The sequence below is a fragment of the Thamnophis sirtalis genome, unplaced genomic scaffold (genome assembly GCF_051295495.1).
Source record: "Thamnophis sirtalis isolate CommonGarterSnake01/CBP01778 unplaced genomic scaffold, rThaSir2_p1.2 scaffold_10, whole genome shotgun sequence".
In the NCBI taxonomy this organism is placed as follows: Eukaryota; Metazoa; Chordata; class Lepidosauria; order Squamata; family Natricidae; genus Thamnophis; species Thamnophis sirtalis.
In genome coordinates this window covers 30,611,302-30,630,118 of record NW_028261390.1, presented here as the reverse complement: position 1 = coordinate 30,630,118, position 18,817 = coordinate 30,611,302, and the positions used below count along the sequence as shown (strand labels likewise).

Genomic DNA, 18,817 nt, shown 5'->3' with positions numbered 1-18,817 from the left:
AGTTTACTAAACTAAAATATTTGATGAAATACAGAAATATTAAGGGAAAGAACAATTGGACTGAGCTTAGGTAGTTGCAAAGGTAGATTGCTGGGAAGCACTTTTTAGTATGCCTTTTGAGTTCTCAATTTAAAAGATTCTAATTACTCCCAAATGTCAAAGTTCATTCTTATGCATTATATTTCCTTGTTCAATTATGTATCAATATTTTTATCCTCACTAAATACACAGTTCTTCCCAGCACTCTCCATGTTTGAAAATCTATCACAATCACTTTGAAATTTATATTCAGTAACAAATGTCTCCTGTTTAAGATACTATATTCTGAGTTGCAAGCAAACATAACATTCAGGCGATCTAATTCTTTTCAGAGTAAACAATATTGGGCTACCTAATGAATGACATGCCTCATTGAAGTCTAGTTTTAGGCTAATATCATTATAATTATCAACATAAAGCCAGCCTACTTAATGCAGTCTTGTATTCCATTACAAATGTATAGAATTAATTTGGCACAACAGAACAATCAGGATTACAGGAGAACTAGCATAACATAATAAATTGTAAGCTATTAAAGCCTAATAGACTCTTCTGAAATTAATTCTATGTTCTTAATATTATAGTTTCTGAAAGTAAAGATCTACAAGAAACGGTCAGGACAGTGTTGAATCAAGAAATGAATCGACTTTTTGGGGCAACTAATCCAAAGAACTTCAATGAAACTTTCCTTAAACAGCACTATAATTCTTTACCACATAGATTGTCTGGTATGTAGTTTACTCTATCTAAATTGGCTTTAGGATTTTTAGAATGATTTGCTCTCATCTTGCACACCTGTTGGGTTGGTACCTTTAATCATTGTTCTTCCTAGTATTTCTCCAGTGTCATGGCAGGATCTGCTTATTTTTGTACTGTGCTCATCTAGTTCTGATAGCAATGCTGTCATTGCATGACTTGATGAGGGATTTTGCTTATCAGAAGGTTTGCTGCAGAGCATGACACTAATTTGGTTCAGAAAAGGAGTGACTGGCCCAGGGTCAGCTGGCTTCCATGTCTGAGGGACAGCTAAAAGGAGTGGATCCAGCAGCTTTGGGTGCTTTAAACAGTATAATAATATTCTTATAATAATAATATTATGACAAAACATACCAGATGATTATCAATTTTGCATACTTTGGTAAGTATTCTTTTGAGTGCAAATGAAGAATCAAGTGTTTGAATGCTGTCTCAAATTTAACATATTTGTCTGCAAAGAAGTCACCCAGTGTTTAGGTCACATATCTATTCTTGATATTAGAATTGAAATGTATTGATTCTTTGAAATCCTAAAAGACATATAGCCTCATAACTTGATTCAAAAACAGCAAAATTAAAGAACTGTTTTTAGAAATAGACTGTCAAATGCTACAGCATTGTAGTTTTAGCAGAGAGTATTCTGAAGTCAGAAATGTGAAACTTCAGTTGAAATATTAAAACAATATTTCTGTTAAATCATTTGTAATCAACATTCCTCATAGCTAACTTTCCAAAGAGACTGTAAGAGAAAGTATAACTTTCCAAAGAGGCTGGAATAAACTTCAAAATGTACACTTGTACATAAGTTCAGTGTAGCTAATTTTGTGGAGTTTATAACTAGATAGTGCTCAGTGTTCAGGTCTGTCAAGATCCTTCTGTATCTTAAGCCTATCTTCTGGAGTGTTGGGTGTTCCTGCCAGCTTGGTGTCATCTGCAAATTAGATAGGTTCCCCATCTGTCCCTTCGTCCAACTAATTTATGAAGATGTTGAAGAGTACTGGGCCTAAAACAGAGCTTGGGGTACTCCATTGCATACTTCCCTCCATGTAGATGCAATGTGTAGATGCATATGTCTGGATCTTTGCCACCAAAATTCAAGCTCTAAATCTTTAATCTTCTAATCTCTGATAAAAAAAGGATTCTGTGTATATCTGGATCCTGGCTGCTCAAATCCAAATGTAGGTAGTCCTCGACTTACAACCACAATTGAGCCCAAAATTTCTGTTGTCAAAATTTCTGATAAGTGAGATGTTTGTTAAGTAAGTTTTGCCCACTTTAGGACCTTTCTTGCCATAGTTACCGTAAGTGAATCACTGCATTTGTTAAATTAGCCAAACAGGTCTTAAGTTTCCCCATTGGCTTTGCTTGTCAGAAGGTTACAAAAGGCGATCACATGACGCCCAAGACACTGCACCCATCATAAATGTCAAGCATTTGAATTTTGATCATATGACCATGAGGGATGCTATAATGGTTATAAGTGTGAAAAATAGTCATAAGTACCTTTTTTCAGTGATGATGTAACTTTGAAAGGTCATTAAAAATTGTTGTAAGTCGAGGACTGCCTGCAGCATAGAGCTTTAAAAATTCTTCTTTCCCTGTCTGTGCGAAGTTCTCCACAGAGGCGGGGAAAGGAGGATTTGAGACTATGTATATCCTGGCCCTCAGTAACTGAAATCCAAACATGCACAGATCCAGAGAGCCTCACAGAAGCAGGGAAATAAGGACTTCAAACTTTGTGTCCACTTGGATTTCAGCAGCAACAACAGGGAGTGCTGGGATTGCAGTTGTTGAATGAAGTGGTCAGCTAGGTGTCTAGTATTATGACCACTTTGCTGAACGACCAAGACTCTGATCACTATTGTCATTAAAGAAAGACTACCTGCCTTGTCCTCTTTGGCTATAAGAGGCCATAAAATGCATTTTTGATTAGGCATTTAATTAAATATTATAAATTTATTTTATTTTTTATTGATTTATTTGATTTCTAAAGACACTCAACTCAAACAAGCAAATCTGGGCAGCAAACAATCATAAAACAATTAAAAATAGTACAGTACAAAATATATATGACAGCCAAGAAAAAATACCGTACTCTTTTATGTATTTTCAAACTCTTGACAGAATTTGGGTACTCAAGAATATAATAGGTATATTCTGATTTGTAATCTATCACAATTATGTATGCATTATATGAAAAGGTAAATATTGGGTTTTTACCCCTAAGTACTTTCACTGTGTCCAATAAGTTCATGAACTGAGCTCATTGGATATTTCTGCTGGCAAAAGCGAGTGTCATTCCTCATCCATTTTTCCTTAATGCTGCAGAACCTGCATTCCAAATCTGCTCTGTAAGGTTGCAGAATCTCCTGGAAAAACATGGAGGTGATAATTGAACAAACACTATCTGCCTCAGCTGCAATGGGAGCTGCAATGAATTAAAGCTCTTCTATTCCCAGAAAATGACATTATTATCTACATCTAGGTCTTTATAAATAAAGGTGAAGGGAAAAATTAGTCAGCACTTCTTTTGTTGCATATTATCAAGTTTTGTAATTCCTCTGTTGATCTTAAACAGATTGGCTTTGTGGACTGATCTATGCTTAGAGTCCACAGTTTGTGAAAACATAGACAGAGGAGGCCCAAATATAAAAGTAAATGTTTAATATTATCTAAATGTGTCTGTGGACGAGTATTTTTGTTTCTGTTTTTAGCTGCCAAAATGGTATACTATTTGGATTCTACAAGCCAGAAAAGATCTGTGGAACTGGCAACTTCACTTGATGAATCTCTAGCAAACAGAAATCTTCAGGTAAATATGATACAAAGATTTATATATTGTCTTCCTATCAGGCAGCCTTTTCAAATTTCAAACAAAATAGCCCAGCAAACCATACTACTAACATTTAGTAATTTTCTAAGGAGAAGAATGTTTAAGCCTTACATATATATACAAACATCTTAACAGAATTGTATCAATTGTTGAAATACAGGATCTTTTAAAAGACTTTTTTTTTCTTTTAGACATGCATGGAGGTATTGGAAGCATTGAATGATGGTAGCCTTGGAGACTGTAAAGAGGCAGCTGAAATGTACAGAGCAAATTGTCATAAGCTTTTCCCATATGCTTTGGCTTTTATGCCCCCTGGATATGAAGAAGATATGAAGATCACAGTTAATGGAGACATATCTGCAGAAACTGAAGAATTGGCCAATGAAATATGAACTTTAAAAGGAGTGAAATGATTTTGGACTGTATCTGGTGTATAATATTTTTGTCACGCACCTGCTGAATTGTTCTAACTTACAGAGAATGGAAGGAGAAAAAAAGTTGCCTTCAAAGTTTTACTTTTTTTTATCCTGCTGACGAAGTATATAATATAAAGTAACGTATCGCTGGAAATAGATGGCTCAATTAAAGAAAATTAAAGAAAAGCTAAGCACTGCTAAAATTGAAAAGTATCCCTTATCTACATACCCGTTTTTTTAAACTAATTTATATGGAATCTGAAGGCTTACCACCCCATTGGAGCAGGTGTGTGGCAGAAATATTACTTTAAATTTGTCTTGTTGAGAGAAGTATCTCAGACAGCAAAAAAATGCTGTTTTAGCACTGGATCCTTTTCACTGAGCACAAAAAGTTGTTGGGGCTTTAGCATCTGACTAATTTTGATACAGAGATGATTCTACCCTTTGGAAGTATGCAATGTGAATCACTATTTGCAAACAAACCTGCAACACATATTTAATGTTGTTGTAGAGACTGGGACTTAAAATATGAAGCAAAATAACGAAACAAAAGGTGTTCAGTAAGCTGCTTGTGTCTCCGAAATTCACTGCACGTGATCAGTTTGGTGTTCTTGCACCACAGTTTTTAAATGAAGGAACTGGTTAGAATATATTTTTTTTAATTCAGTTTTGAAAAAAAAAATTGATGTTTAGGAGATGAGAATGACAACATTGTTGGCTAATTTTTTTTAAAAAACTGTAATGCAAGAACAAATGAATTATGCACTGTGATGTGGCACCAACTCATTAGAAAGACAGCATGTAGTTTTCACGTACAGTGAAAATATAAATGATATTCATTCAACTATGGATTGAAATTTTTAAGAGGCGAACTCCTGACTGAATTTGACTGATTGAGAGACTAATTGTTTAAAACCTCAGCAGGCCTTGTTCATGTTATGCAGGAAAAAAGTGCTGCAGTTTAGATACCTCTGAAACTTTTCCACAGTGTCACAGGTTTGTAATACTTGAAGCCCTACATTTCTAAGAATATATTTCTTGCTCAGTTATTTCAGACAAGCCCATGACTTTGTAACTTTTAAGGGGCCCAAGATTTTTTTTTCAATAACAAACCAGCTTCTTATCCCTGCAGTTACAGGTGTAATTTCCTTTGTCAAACATAAGGTACCAAATATAATGCAATAAAATGTTTTGAAAAAGAGTTGTGTGACTACAGAATTTGAAAACTGCTGTCAGGAGATGTAGTGCAAGTTCAGTGTAACATCATAAAAGATTTATATTACTGTTGGTGAAATCCCACAATGCATAATGCGACAGTGTTTGGAGACACTACTCCTTCACCCTCACCCCACCCCTCTCCTTTAATAAAGCTAACCATAATGACTGCCATTGTGAACAATGATTTGCAACTTGGCAATCATGGGTGCTCAAATTAGTAGTAAATACCTCTCTGAAATATATCCCCACAAAGATAATGCAAATTTATATGAATTAGAAAATTTGCAATCAGAAATCTAAAGTACAGTGTAGAAAATACTAAAAACAAATGCCAATATGAAAAAAATCAAACAGCTAACACTTTGTGATTTTCATTGTTGTACATCTCTTTAGAGATATCATTACTCTTTCTGTGATAAGAACAATTTAAAAGTATTGACTGATCATTCGTCTAGAACCTTCATCTTTTGATATATGTGCATCTAACAAAATCGTGTGGACCCTGTGGTTAATCTTTCCCTCATTTCTTGGGCCCAATATATCTGAGAAAATATTTTCTGTGATTAACCCACAGATATCGTATTAATTATATTAATACAAAATTACAATCAAAGGGTAAAGCCTCTCAGTTCAAAAATCTTGGTAACTTATGATTGGTTGGTGATATAAATTTGTTTCTTATTGTTAATGCACAGTAACAAATACTGCCAGTAGCCATGAAACTACACTGCAATCATTCTGCATTTTTAGCTAAAAACCATACTGACAAAGGATAAGGTTTTATGTGAGGATTAATTTGAATCCTTTTTCTTCATCCAATGATGATAATTGATAATTTAAAATGATCAGATATCAGAAATTCTGTAGCAAGTCTTTCCAAGCTGTCATTTTCTTTATACTTACAATAAATGATATATTATAGCCCAGGCTTTTCAAGACAGACAAATTTGCCAGTAATGTCTTAAATTTGTAAAAAGAAAAAAGGGTCCTTAAAGCTTCAGAACATTTTTATAAAACTACAGAAAGAGACACAACAAATATTATGCTGTGTTTCCTCCCATTTTGCAGAAACAAATACTGAATATTTGTAATACAGTTTTTTGAAATGAATATTAAATTTCCCAAGTAATTTAAAATGAGATGTTTATCTCATATAACTACGGTATTTAATATTCCTAGGAAGCAGGGATAGAATAAAATTCAAGGTTATCAGATAAATAAGAAAATCTCATCAGATAAATAAGGTATTTATAGGGAAAATTCCATTCTTGAGAATGCTTGCGTATTTAGTCACCTTCATAGGGAAAATAAACCCTAGTTTAAAGTTAATTTTTTTTCACAGGCAACTGGTAAGAATGGATGTATATAAAGGGTAGTGGAAAGCTCTGGTGCTCAAATTTAAAATCTTTTTCTACATTTGAAATCCTTGCACTACAGCTCTGATAAATACAAATATTGTCATTATAGCTGTGCAAATCATAATGAAAAGATAAAGACTTGGATTGTTACACTTTAAAGATTTGAATAATGAAAACACTTCCTGTCCATCCAGATGGTAGTAGCTATCCAATCTTGGCAGATCTCAGTTAAGCTGGGTTAGTTGGTCACTACACCAATAAAGCCTATCAGGAAATCCCTCTAAAGTATGGTAAATTTGATATTCAGAGGAGTATCCCAGAAGGACTTATGTTGTTGCCAAGAAACATTTAAGTCACCAGTATTTAAGTTTAATCCATTTTTACTTAAAGATTTACTATTTTATGTTAAAGTTACATATTATAATTGGAAGGAGGCATCTTGTTTTTGCTCTTTCTGTAATGAAATAAATGGGATTAGGGGAAAAAATGCAAGGATTAATTTATCATTATAGGGGTCGATTGCGGTCCTTGGTGACCAATTGCCAGAACTGCTCTCTATGCTCCATCATGGTTCTAGTATTGGTGTACAATAGGCTTTATATCACGTTAAATCTATATAATACTTTTTGAAGTTACAAGTTTATGGATTAATACTGTGATTATATTTCTCAAATATACACACACATACACACACGCACCCAAAGGCATTACAAGCTGCTGCTGCCCGACAACTGATGTTCGAGGCTAGAAGTAAGCACTATGAAGCACTCACTACTAAAGAGTCACCTAAACCTCAGCTCCCAAATACTACTAAAGTCTCCCAGCAGATTTCTTTGCACCCGTTTACTGCTTCCCCAAATTTAGGCAGTGGTTGGATATTTTTTTTAATTTCGTCAAGCATGTATTAGACAACATATATACAGTACTGTGCAAAAGTTTTAGGCACGTGTGAAAAATGCTGTAAAGAAAGAATGCTTTTAGAAATATAAATGATTGTTTATTTCTGTCAATTTTCAAAATGCAAAGTGAGCGAACAAAAGAAAAATCAAATCAATATTTGGTGTGGCCACCCTTTGCCTTCAAAACAGAAGCAATTCTCATAGGTACACTTGCACAAAGTCGGGTTTTGTAGGATTATAGTTGGGTGTATGATCAACCAATTATACCAAACAGGTGCTATTGATCATCAATGTCACACGTAGGTTGACACCCAGTCATGAACTGAAACAGAAACAACTGTGTTTGGATGTTTGGCTTAAAACTGGGTGAGGAACAGCCAAACTCTGCTACCAAGGTGAGATTGTGAAAGACAGTTTCGTGTCATGGCAAGATTGAGCACAGCAACAAGACACAAGGTAGTTACACTGCACCAACAAGGTCTCTCCTAGACAAAGATTTCAAAGCAGACTGGGGTTTCAAGATGTGCTGTTCAAGCTCTTGAAGAAGCACAAAGAAACGGGCAACGTTGAGGATCGTAGATGCAGTGGTCGGCCAAGGAAACTTAGTGCAGCAGATGAAAGACACATCAAACTTTTGAAGATGTCCAGCAGTGCCATCAGCTCCGAACTAGAAGAAACCAGTGGGACCTAGGTACACCCATCTACTGTCCGGAGAAGTCTGGCCAGAAGTGATCTTTATTGAAGAGTTTCAGCCAAGAAGCCATACCTCTGATGTGGGAACAAGCCCAAGCAACTAAAATATGCACGAAAACATAGGAACTGGGATGCAGAAAAATGGCAGCAGGTGCTCTGGACTGATGAGTCAAAATTTGAAATATTTGGCTGTAGCAGAAGGCAGTTTGTCGAAGGGCTGGAGAGTGCTACAATAATGAGCGTCTGCAGGCAACAGTGAAGCATGATGAAGATTCCTTGAATGTTTGGGGCTGCATTTCTGCAAATGGAGTTGGAGATTTGGTCAGGATTAATGGTGTTCTCAAGGCTGAGAAGTACAGGTAGGTACTTATCCATCATGCAATACCATCAGGGAGGTTTATGATTGGCCCCAAATTAATTCTGCAGCAAGACGACCCCCAAACATACAGCCAAAGTCATTAAGAACTATCTTCAGTGTAAAGAACAAAAAGAAATACTGGAAGTGATGGCATGGCCCCCACAGAGCCCTGATCTCAACATCATCGAGTGTGACTGGGATTACATGAAGAGACAGAAGGATGTGAGAAAGCCTACATCCATAGAAGATCTGTGGTTAGTTCTCAAAGATGTTTGGAACAACCTACCGGCCGAGTTGTGTGCAAGTGTACCTAGAATTGCTGCTGTTTTGAAGGCAAAGGGTGGTCACACCAAGTATTGATTTGATTTAGATTTCTGTTCGCTCATTTGCATTTTGAAAATTGACAGAAATAAACAATCATTATTTATATTTCTGAAAGCATTCTTTGTTTACAGCATTTTTTTCACACCTGCCTAAATTTTTTGCACATTACTGTATGTATGTATGTATGTATGTATGTATGTATTTGTGTTGCATTTGTGCTGATAAACACAAATGTAACAAGGCAACATAAAAAATGGCTTTCTGCCTGGATGGCTCCTAGGGTGAGCCGATAGACAGAAAAGGGAACCAGTATGCTCCCTCCCATATTTGGGCATACCAGGGGTTGTGATACAATACATATGTTTGTGTGTGTATATATAAATATGATTTTGGGTACATGAAATTGATACAAATAAAAAGGAACGTTAGGACAGGGACGGTAGGCACGCTGGTGTGCTTATGCATGCCCCTTACAGACCTATTAAGAATGGGGTGAGGTTGACAGTAGACAGTCTTAAGATCTATTATTCTATTAAGGCAAGCGCTTACTTATTAAAAAGTTAAAGCAAGAAAACGGAACAACCCCCGCCCCTTTTACTTACTTTTATAAGAAAAGATGACCCAGTACCATAGAGCTTCAAGAAATACTTTGGCTAGAGAAGTAGCGAGTGTTCATTCCTGGATTTCCCAGAGGGGAGGGGCGCGGAGGTTGGAGGTCGGCTCGTGTGGGAAAAATGGTGGCAAGGTTTCTTTGAAAAATATTTCCTTGGGACTAATTTCACCATTTGAATTTGCTCAGTTCTTTGTATTGACATCTACATAATTCTGGATTGACTTGGAGTGCCTGCCTGCTGGTAAGTGAGCCGAGTTTTTTCTTTTATTTTTTTAATGTATTTTAAAATAATATTTTATTTATTGTGCATAGAATTTTTAAAAATAATTTTACTTCAATTTATTCTGTGTGGAATAGTTTGAAATGTTTTACTTCAATTTATTCTGTGTGGATTCTTTTTTTAAATTGTCTTAGACTATTTAAAAAAAAAGATTCTATCCAAAATACAAAATACCAGCTACAGTTATTCACTAAGAACTGTGGCAAGAAAGGTGGTATAATTTTAGTGACCAAAGTTGCAATGGCATTGGAAAAAGTGACTGATGACCATTTTTCACACTTAGCGACCATTTTTCACACTTAGCAACCATTGCAGCATCCTCATAGTCACGTGATCAAAATTTTGATGTTTAGCAACAAATTTGTATTTATGATGGTTTCAGTGTCCTGGGGTCATGTAATCGCCTTTTGTGACCTTTTGACAAAGTCCAATGGGGAAACCAGATTCACTTATGTTACTAACTTATCAGCTGCAGTTATTCACTTAAGAACTGTGGCAAGAAAGGTGGTATAATGGGCTTAGTGACCAAGTTACAATGGCATTGAAAAAAGTGAGTGATGACCATTTTTCACACTTAGTGACCGTTGCAGCATCCTCATGGTCACGCAATCAAAATTTTGATGTTTGGCAACAGATTTGTATTTATGATGGTTTCAGTGTCCTGGGGTCATGTAATCGCCTTTTGTGACCTTTTGACAAAGTCCAATGGGGAAACCAGGTTCACTTATGTTACTAATTTATCATCTGCAGTTATTCACTTAAGTACTGTGGCAAGAAACGTGGTATAATGGGCTTAGTGACCAAAGTTACAATGGCATTGAAAAAAAGTGACTGATTACCATTTTCACACTTAGCGCCATTTTCACACTTAGCGACAGTTGCCGCATACTCATGGTTACGTGATCAAAATTTTGATGTTTGGCAACAGATTCGTATTTATGATGGTTTCAGTGTCCTGGGGTCATGTAATTTTTGTGCTCCATATAAAATTTTTATTCAAACACCCCCCCCCCCCCGGTCAATGGTCTCCCTCTACCAATCCGAAAATCTGGTCACCTTACCCAACACCCCAGCCCCATCCTGGGTCATGGCCCACTTCAAACTGGTCTGCGAAAACAGCAGCTCCATTTGCGCGGACTGCAGCTTGCCTGGAGTTCACAGAACTATTTCTTCACCCCCACCCCCAAAGACCGGAGAAGTGGGGGACCCCCTGCTCTCCAGCATTAGATGGGGAAGGAGCCAAATCTCTCTACAACCCGCGTTTAACCGCCAGGGATTTGCCCCGAACTGCCCCCACCTTCCGGACGAATGACTCCCCCCCCACACACACTTCGCCCCGTCCTTCCCCTCTCGCGATATCTTAAGCCAAGTTGCGGCCGCTTTTCCTGTCAGGAGGAGGGAAGGGGCGACTCTCGTGCCTGGAGCGTCGCGGCCCCGCCCCGCCCGGCCCTTGTCGCCCCGCCCCTGAATGGCTCTGTGGATGCCGGTGGCGGCAATCGTGTAAGGCGGGTTCGCGCTGAGGAAAGCTTTGCGCCACGGGCCGAGTTTCTTTCGCCGCCCGCTTTCCTCTCCGCCCCCCCGCACCTCTGCTGGGCCTGAGGGCCTCGCAGAGGGAGGAGGAGGGCAGGGCCTGATGGCGGCCGACGTGGATTCGTCTCTGGAGCTGAGCCTATCCAACAGCTACGCGGGGCCCGGGTCTTTGCGGTCCGCGCGCTCCCGCATTTTCAAGATTATCGTAATCGGGGACTCCAACGTAGGGAAGACATGCCTCACCTACCGCTTCTGCGCGGGGCGCTTCCCCGAGCGCACCGAAGCGACTATCGGGGTGGACTTCCGCGAGCGAGCCGTCGATATCGGCGACGAGAGAATCAAGGTGAGCAAAAGCTGCGGCCGCTTCTCGCTTTCTCCACGTCAGGGGTCTCCAACCTTGTGCACTTAAAGACTTGTGGACTTCAACTCCCAGAATTCCTCAGACAGCTTGAGGAATTCTGGGAGTTGAAGTCCACAAGTATTAAAGTTGCCAAGGTTGGAGACCCCTGTTCCATATGGACTCCGGTCCCTTTGCCTCGCCGTCAAGGCGGATGAAACTCGGGGCGGAAAAAGTCATGACGGGCCAGGAGACCCTCTCCCCCACCCCTCACCCCAGTTTGACGAAAACACTGAAGCTTGAAATGGGAGGCAGCAATTCCCTTCTGATCACCCTTGTTCTGCTGCTGCGTGAAGATGACACAAGTTTATGTCACTTGACAGAAGAGGAAACGCAATTGTGTCTCACCTTTTTCCTTGACGTACTTTGTGCTTTTGTTTTTCCAACTGAGACAAAAGGAGAAGTACTGTATGACTTGGGCAATGAAGACCCACATGATGACATAAGGAAAAATACCTAAATGCAGTGGCTTTCTCGGCCTTTTTTCACTGACAGTGCCTTAAATGTGGGAGCCCTGTTACAATTGCCTGCCAATGTATTTTCCCCAAGAATTCTCAGCAGCAGTGGGTTGAATTACTGGATAAAAGAAGGGGATTTATAAGGACTGATAACCTAAGAAAATTGTTTCTTGACAAAAGGCGACTTTTTGCAATTATAAATTCAGTCAAAGGTATTAATAGATCAGCAATTTCCAATTTTTAAAATTTACTATGTATTATTTGTTTTTATTTAATTCATATAGTTGCCCATCTCACATACATGATCCTGGCTCATAAAATTTATGTATTTTAACAACAGTGGCCTTGTCAATTCCTGGTAAGATCACTGCAGTGTGCTCTAATGGAGTTTCCTTGAAACATATTCAAAACTCCAGCTGGTCCAAAATACAGCAGGTTATTTGTTGCAGGAAGAACTTGAAATTCTAATGTAAATCCAGCACTGGAGGCTCGGCATTCCTACAGTTAGACTTCTGGGTACAATTCAGAATGCTAATTTAACCTGGTTTTGTATCCTGGTAGTTTCAGGAACACCTACTTTAATTAGATCCTACCCATTAAGTTGGGATACTGAGGTTTCTTCTGCCAGAGATGCTCTGGACAGCCCCTTACCAGAATTCCAGACAATTCCATCATTCGAGATCTTTAGAGAAATATTAAAAACATAAAGCATTAATAGAAATTATATTGAAAATATGTTTTAATTTAGGCAGGTACTATAAATATGCTATTATCACTTGTCCATTTGAAGTTTATATGTATGTATATATGTATGGCCTTACTCTTATTCAAGTTTCTTCATTTCCCACCTCTAGATCCAGCTCTGGGATACTGCAGGACAGGAACGTTTTAGGAAGAGCATGGTGCAGCATTATTACAGGAACGTACATGCAGTTGTGTTTGTATATGATATGACAAATATTGCTAGCTTTCACAGTATGCCACTGTGGATTGAAGAGTGCAAGCAACACTTGCTCACCAGTGAAATACCCCGGATTTTGGTTGGAAACAAATGCGATCTAAGGAATGTGATTCAGGTGCCTACAGATGTGGCTCAGAAATTTGCTGACACTCATGGTATGCCACTGTTTGAAACTTCTGCTAAAAACCCAAATGACAATGATCATGTGGAAGCCATATTTATGACATTGGCTCATAAGCTAAAGAGCCACAAACCACTCATGCTTAGTCAGTTACCAGATAATACAATTCACTTGAAACCAGCATCAAAACCTACTATGACATGTTGGTGTTAACTTACAGTATATTTGCATTCAACATTGTATTATTCTCTTTGCCAGTGCTTTAAGAATCTGCAATGTTTTGATTTAATAAGAATTATCTTCTGTGCATTTTATTCAGTCGTTTTATATGTAGACATTTAGTATGTGCACTTGGTAAGCTGTAGCATCTAAGTAATGATAATATTTAGGGAATTATTTTTGTTTTTAGGGAATTTTTTAATTTGTACAAATAGATTGTTTTACAGAAAAACTGGTCTCTTAATTTTGAAAGCTTTTCTCCAGTAAATGTGGATATTTTAAATGTATTAAGTCAGATCTCTGCCTTTATTGCTCAGTGTAAGAATACTATTTTTCTATGGAGGCCCAAAAATCATTTTAAAATTATAATCCTAGTTATTTGGTATACGGTTTTATGAAAATGAAATGGAAGAAAGGCTCGATTTGAATAAAGTATTAGAAATTTTTACCCTTAATTTATTTCCATTTCAATTTTATGTTCATTAATTTTAGAAATAAATTATGTACGCAGTGACTTTTTTCTATTTTAATTTCTGATTGTATTGCTTTTGTTGAATATTCTGAAAGCTCTATGTGTGTGTGTGTGTTTGTGTGTGTGTGTGTGTGTGTTCAAATGATGTTTATTCCCATAGTGTTCCATATAATTGTTACATTTTTCAAGGTAAGAGGAAAATAATGTGACTCTCCTGCATATTATTGGAAATAATACGGAAAAAAAATTGTAAAATGGTTACATTGCTCTCGACTAGAGGCACAGCTAGTAGTAGGGATTCCATTAGGTGCAACAAAGGTTTTGATTATATCATTCAACTTTACTTCACTGGCCTTTTGCCTTTTCTTTTTCCATACCTTCTGTGGAACAAAACTGAAAGCTAGAAGAATGGCGTAAAAAGTAAGCAATCCACACAACCCATTCTTTGAAAAAGCCTTAAATCACTATCTTTTCTCTGTTTAATAGACTGTGTATTACAAGCTGTTTGCAGTATTACTAGTGGTAGATATATTATGTGCATCCTCCTTAACAAGCCAAAACATGAACCTTGATTTGAAGATAAAAAACTAGACTTCAAAAGTAAAGGACTGCAGAATCCATAGCACATTTAATGAATCATAAACAAGTGCTTGCCAATATTGTCTTGTTTCCTTCCATTTATTTTAAAATAGTTGAAATATCAACATCGTACAAAGATACCTCTGCTTATATCATTTAACAATTCAAATATGGAAGGGACAGCATAAATTGGGGGAAACAAGAAAGTTATTTATGTAAAATTGGTGTTCAGAAATTGCTGAAAAGTCTCTTTAAAACTTATGTTATTGTTTTGAGGGGTTTCATTGATTTTGCACATAAACACTCCTAGCAAATATTGAAGACATGAGCAGGCCATCTGATGGCCATCTGATGGCCATCTGATCATTGCATAAGTTGCACAACTTTAAAGTCTTTCCTTTGGCAGGCAGAATCATGGTGCATACTTTCAACTCATTGCTTAAGCAGAGCTTTAGATTTTTAAATGGGTCATAATTAGATATCGACAACTTTCTGTTAAAGTAGTCATTTTTATAAGTTTTTATTGGTTAGCTAGATTTATTTATGTATATTTTTGTACAGTCATAAAATGGTTCTAGGAAAAAAGACATTCTCTTGGATGAAATCCAACAATTCCCAGTTTCTTGCTGTTCCTAGACATTCAGTAGATTTGTGCAGGACACGTTGCGCAAATGAAAGGTCCAACTCATCTCAACGACTATACTAGACACTGCTGCTCTTTGTAGGAATATATGATTGGATTTCATTGTTGTTTATGATATCTCACTAACACACTGTGCTTGACTCTTAGGAAAACAAAAAACCATCTATATATTATTTTGCATTTGTACTTTTCTTCAATTCAAAAGGAAAATCAAAGCAGTTAATTGGAGTAGTGCTAATTATCTGAACTGTTAGCATGTATAGCATTAGAAATTTGGCCCAAGTAGAAGAACTATTCTTTTAAACAAAATGTTGATTAATTAGTTATGATTATAATGTTTAAATTAATTGGTCTACCTGTAAGTGAATTGTGTAGGGATTTATTCCTATCCATTCAATATGTTTAATGGATATTATATTTAAACTTAATAGAACTGATGTTCCGTTTGTCCAATTTTGGGTTAGATTAATGTTTTGGGAGCATAAGCCATGAGACTAAGGGATTTTATACAAGAAAATGGTATTGATGTAACTTATTAATGCTTAAAAGAACAATGGCCTAATTATTACTAACTTGTAATGTGTGTTCCTCAAAAATGAAAATTCTTAAGTGTTTTATCTTTTGTATTCATTACGGAAACTGCAAAAGTTAAATATAGTTATACTATTAAGTAAATGTAAAATTATATGTATTTTATTGTAAGTTAATATACTCTTGTATATGATTGTAACATTTTAGATTAAAAGTATGTTGATTGCACCTTAAAACAGAAAAAAATACAGAGAATGCAGTACATTTGCATGGTTGGCCAAATATGTAAATGGTTGTGCTCAGAATTTTTAGATTTCCCCCCCAGTCTTTTGTGTATTGTTTATTTGCATAGCTGTTTATGCTTGAAATAAGGGATTTTTGTAATAATCACTTTAAGCCTTAATTATAATTTTGATTTACATACTGTCCATGAATAATCTTTTTAAGAGCTTTATTTAATGAAATGTTCTTAAAATATTTTTCAAATGAGATTACACTTTCAAGAATTTACCTGCTTTCTTCATATGCATAATCCATGTTTTAAAAAAGTGTAGAGGATTTACTAATGATGTAAGAGCTTCATTACATCTTATTAGTAAAAACATTTGAAATTGTAAAAACCTTTGAATTAATATAAAAAGCAGTATTATAATATTGATACAGTTCAGCTTTATAACATTGTTTCAGCACAATTTATTTTTATAGGATTACCATACAGATAACTATTTTTAATGCAAAGTGCTTTTTAGTTTATTTTTCTCTAATATAATTTGTTTTACCTATCCCTTCAAATGAAGGATCGTCATCTGTCAAACTTGTACAACATTTTAAATGAATAAATGCTATCAAATAAAATTCCTTTTCTGTAGTCTGTTTTCACAATGTTTGATTGCAAATAAGCTGCGTTTGTTACATTACTAGTGAATACAAATAGTTCTCATTTTACGACCACAATTAAGCCCAGAAGTTATGTTGCTAAGTGAGAAATTTGTCAAGTGAGTTTTGTTCCATTTTACAACTCTTCTTGCCACATTTGTTAAGTGAATCATTGCAGTTGTTAAATTAGTAACATGGTTGTTAAGTGAATCTGGCTTCCCCATTGACTTTGCTTCTCAGAAGGTCGCAAAAGATTATCACATGACCCTGGGACACTGTAACCTTCATAAATATGAACTTCTTGTTCTTGCTCTGATTGTAAATCTCATGACCATCCGGATGCTGTAGTGGTGGGTTCCAGATCCCAGTGCAACCGGTATGGTGCAACGGGGCTGGGCACACGCACATGCATACTTACTGCCTGCAATGCTCCGTGACGCCTCCGCGACGCTCCAACTGCTCGGCGGAGCATTGCGCAGGCGCCATATGCTCTGTGCCGGTAAGGAGTGTCAGCAGGCAGGTAGGCCTTCCGGAGCACCATACCAGAATGGTACCCAGTGCTCCAGGTAGGCAGCAGTATACCAGTACCAGGGCATACCAGTCGTAACCCACCACTGGTCTTAAGTGAAAAATGGTCATAAGTTACTTTTCTCAGTGATGTCACTTCAAACGATCATTAAATGAACTGTTGTAAATCAAGGACTACCTGCATTAGAGATTATCTTGAACCTTCCATTCTTGAAGTGTCTTAGATCTTTCTATGAATGATATTTTTTTCGGACTTTGTTTTGAGCGTAGAACAAAATTTAGTGGTTTCAAAAAGCTTGCAACTGGGTTGCTTTTTTTTTTTTTAATCAGAGTTTCCAGTGTAATTGGTATAAAGCAGAAGCCATCAATTACATCTCTGTGCAACCTGTAGGTGGGGAATGGCTACATGATAAATTGCAAAAACCCCACAGGCTACAAAGAAATACCTGGCACACCAAATAACTATCCAATCAACTATGTGTTGTCTCGCACAACACATGCTGTGGAGTGGCAGCACTAAAGTTGGTGGCATGGTTAAGGCTTGGAGGCACTCTGCAGCCCCTCATTTGATTTTGGTTCAATTTTCAGCATACAGGTTAAAATAACAATTGAGGACTTAAGTTGCTTCGTATGTTAGTGAGTTGCCCAACCTCTTATGCAGCTGAACATGTATGCTTCGCTGTTTCAAGCTATGTGTATGTGCACATGCGGGCATATATATGTATACTATGTAACGTTTCTCTGCCTTCTATAAGCTTTTCAGAATACATTTGCTATGCTGATTGTCAAGCAAGGGATTTTGTTTATTTTTTCCCCAATTTTGTACTCTGTGCAGTAATGTTAACAATGCTTCATAAACTATAACCATGATGGTGAAACTATGGCACGCGTGTCAGAGGTGGCATGCAGAGCCCTCTCAGTGGGCACGTGTGCCGTTGCCCCAGCTCAGCCAGCTGGTTGTCAGTTTTTTGGTGCTTTGGCGCACGCATGCACATGCCTTCTGGTTTGGGCACTCTATGCCTAAAAAGTTTGCCATCACTGAACTATAACAACAGAAAAAGTCTTCATAGTGAAGAGCCTAATTTGTATTGGCTGAAGTAGTTTTATTCTTGTTCTTTCTGAGGACTTGGTTTGCTGCTTCTGGAAAAAGGTCAGTGCCTGTTGAACTTCTAAGGAGGCACTAATGAGAAGAATTGGAGAGTAGTCACTTTGATTTCTGTGTCTTAGCTAAGTGCCTCAATAGCAATAGCAATAGCAGTTAGACTTATATACCGCTTCATAGGGCTTTCAGCCCTCTCTAAGCGGTTTACAGAGTCAGCCCCCAACAACAATCCAGGTCCTCATTTTACCCACCTCGGAAGGATGGAAGGCTGAGTCAACCCTGAGCCGGTGAGATTTGAACAGCCGAACTTCAGAACTGCAGTCAGCTGAAGTAGCCTGCAGTGCTGCATTTAACCACTGCGCCACCTCGGCTCTTTTAAGAAGCAATTAAAAACATATCACTGCTGCGAACCATGGAAAGAAAGTTCTATCCCATGAGGATTTAAAAAAAATAATACTCCAAAATGTTTTTAAAATATTTGGATGGCTTGTTTTTATACACATTAGCTGGCTGGTCAGCATGGATTTCACCTGCTCCATCTGCTCTTGTGCTGTCAGAGTGACAAGCAAAAGTCTAATATCCAGTTCCTCTGTCAGATACAGCGTTATGAGAA

At 37.2% G+C, this 18,817-nt stretch overlaps 2 protein-coding genes across 2 annotated transcripts in view; both read left to right on the top strand.

The window, feature by feature from the left end:
- NAA15 (N-alpha-acetyltransferase 15, NatA auxiliary subunit) overlaps positions 1-5,245 on the top strand; it is a 39,390-nt gene extending 34,145 nt beyond the window's left edge. The window contains exons 18-20 of the mRNA XM_014070645.2: positions 624-767; positions 3,510-3,607; positions 3,820-5,245. Of these exons, the coding sequence (XP_013926120.1) occupies positions 624-767; positions 3,510-3,607; positions 3,820-4,020 (443 nt within the window). The 3' untranslated portion in view covers positions 4,021-5,245. The remainder of the gene's footprint in view (positions 1-623; positions 768-3,509; positions 3,608-3,819) is intronic.
- Positions 5,246-11,240: 5,995 nt separating this feature from the next.
- Positions 11,241-16,564, top strand: RAB33B (RAB33B, member RAS oncogene family). The gene is made up of 2 exons (XM_014075460.2): positions 11,241-11,660; positions 13,027-16,564. Exons 1-2 carry the CDS (start codon positions 11,421-11,423, stop codon positions 13,465-13,467), a joined length of 681 nt encoding a protein of 226 aa, XP_013930935.2. The 5' UTR covers positions 11,241-11,420; the 3' UTR covers positions 13,468-16,564.
- Positions 16,565-18,817: the final 2,253 nt, after the last annotated feature.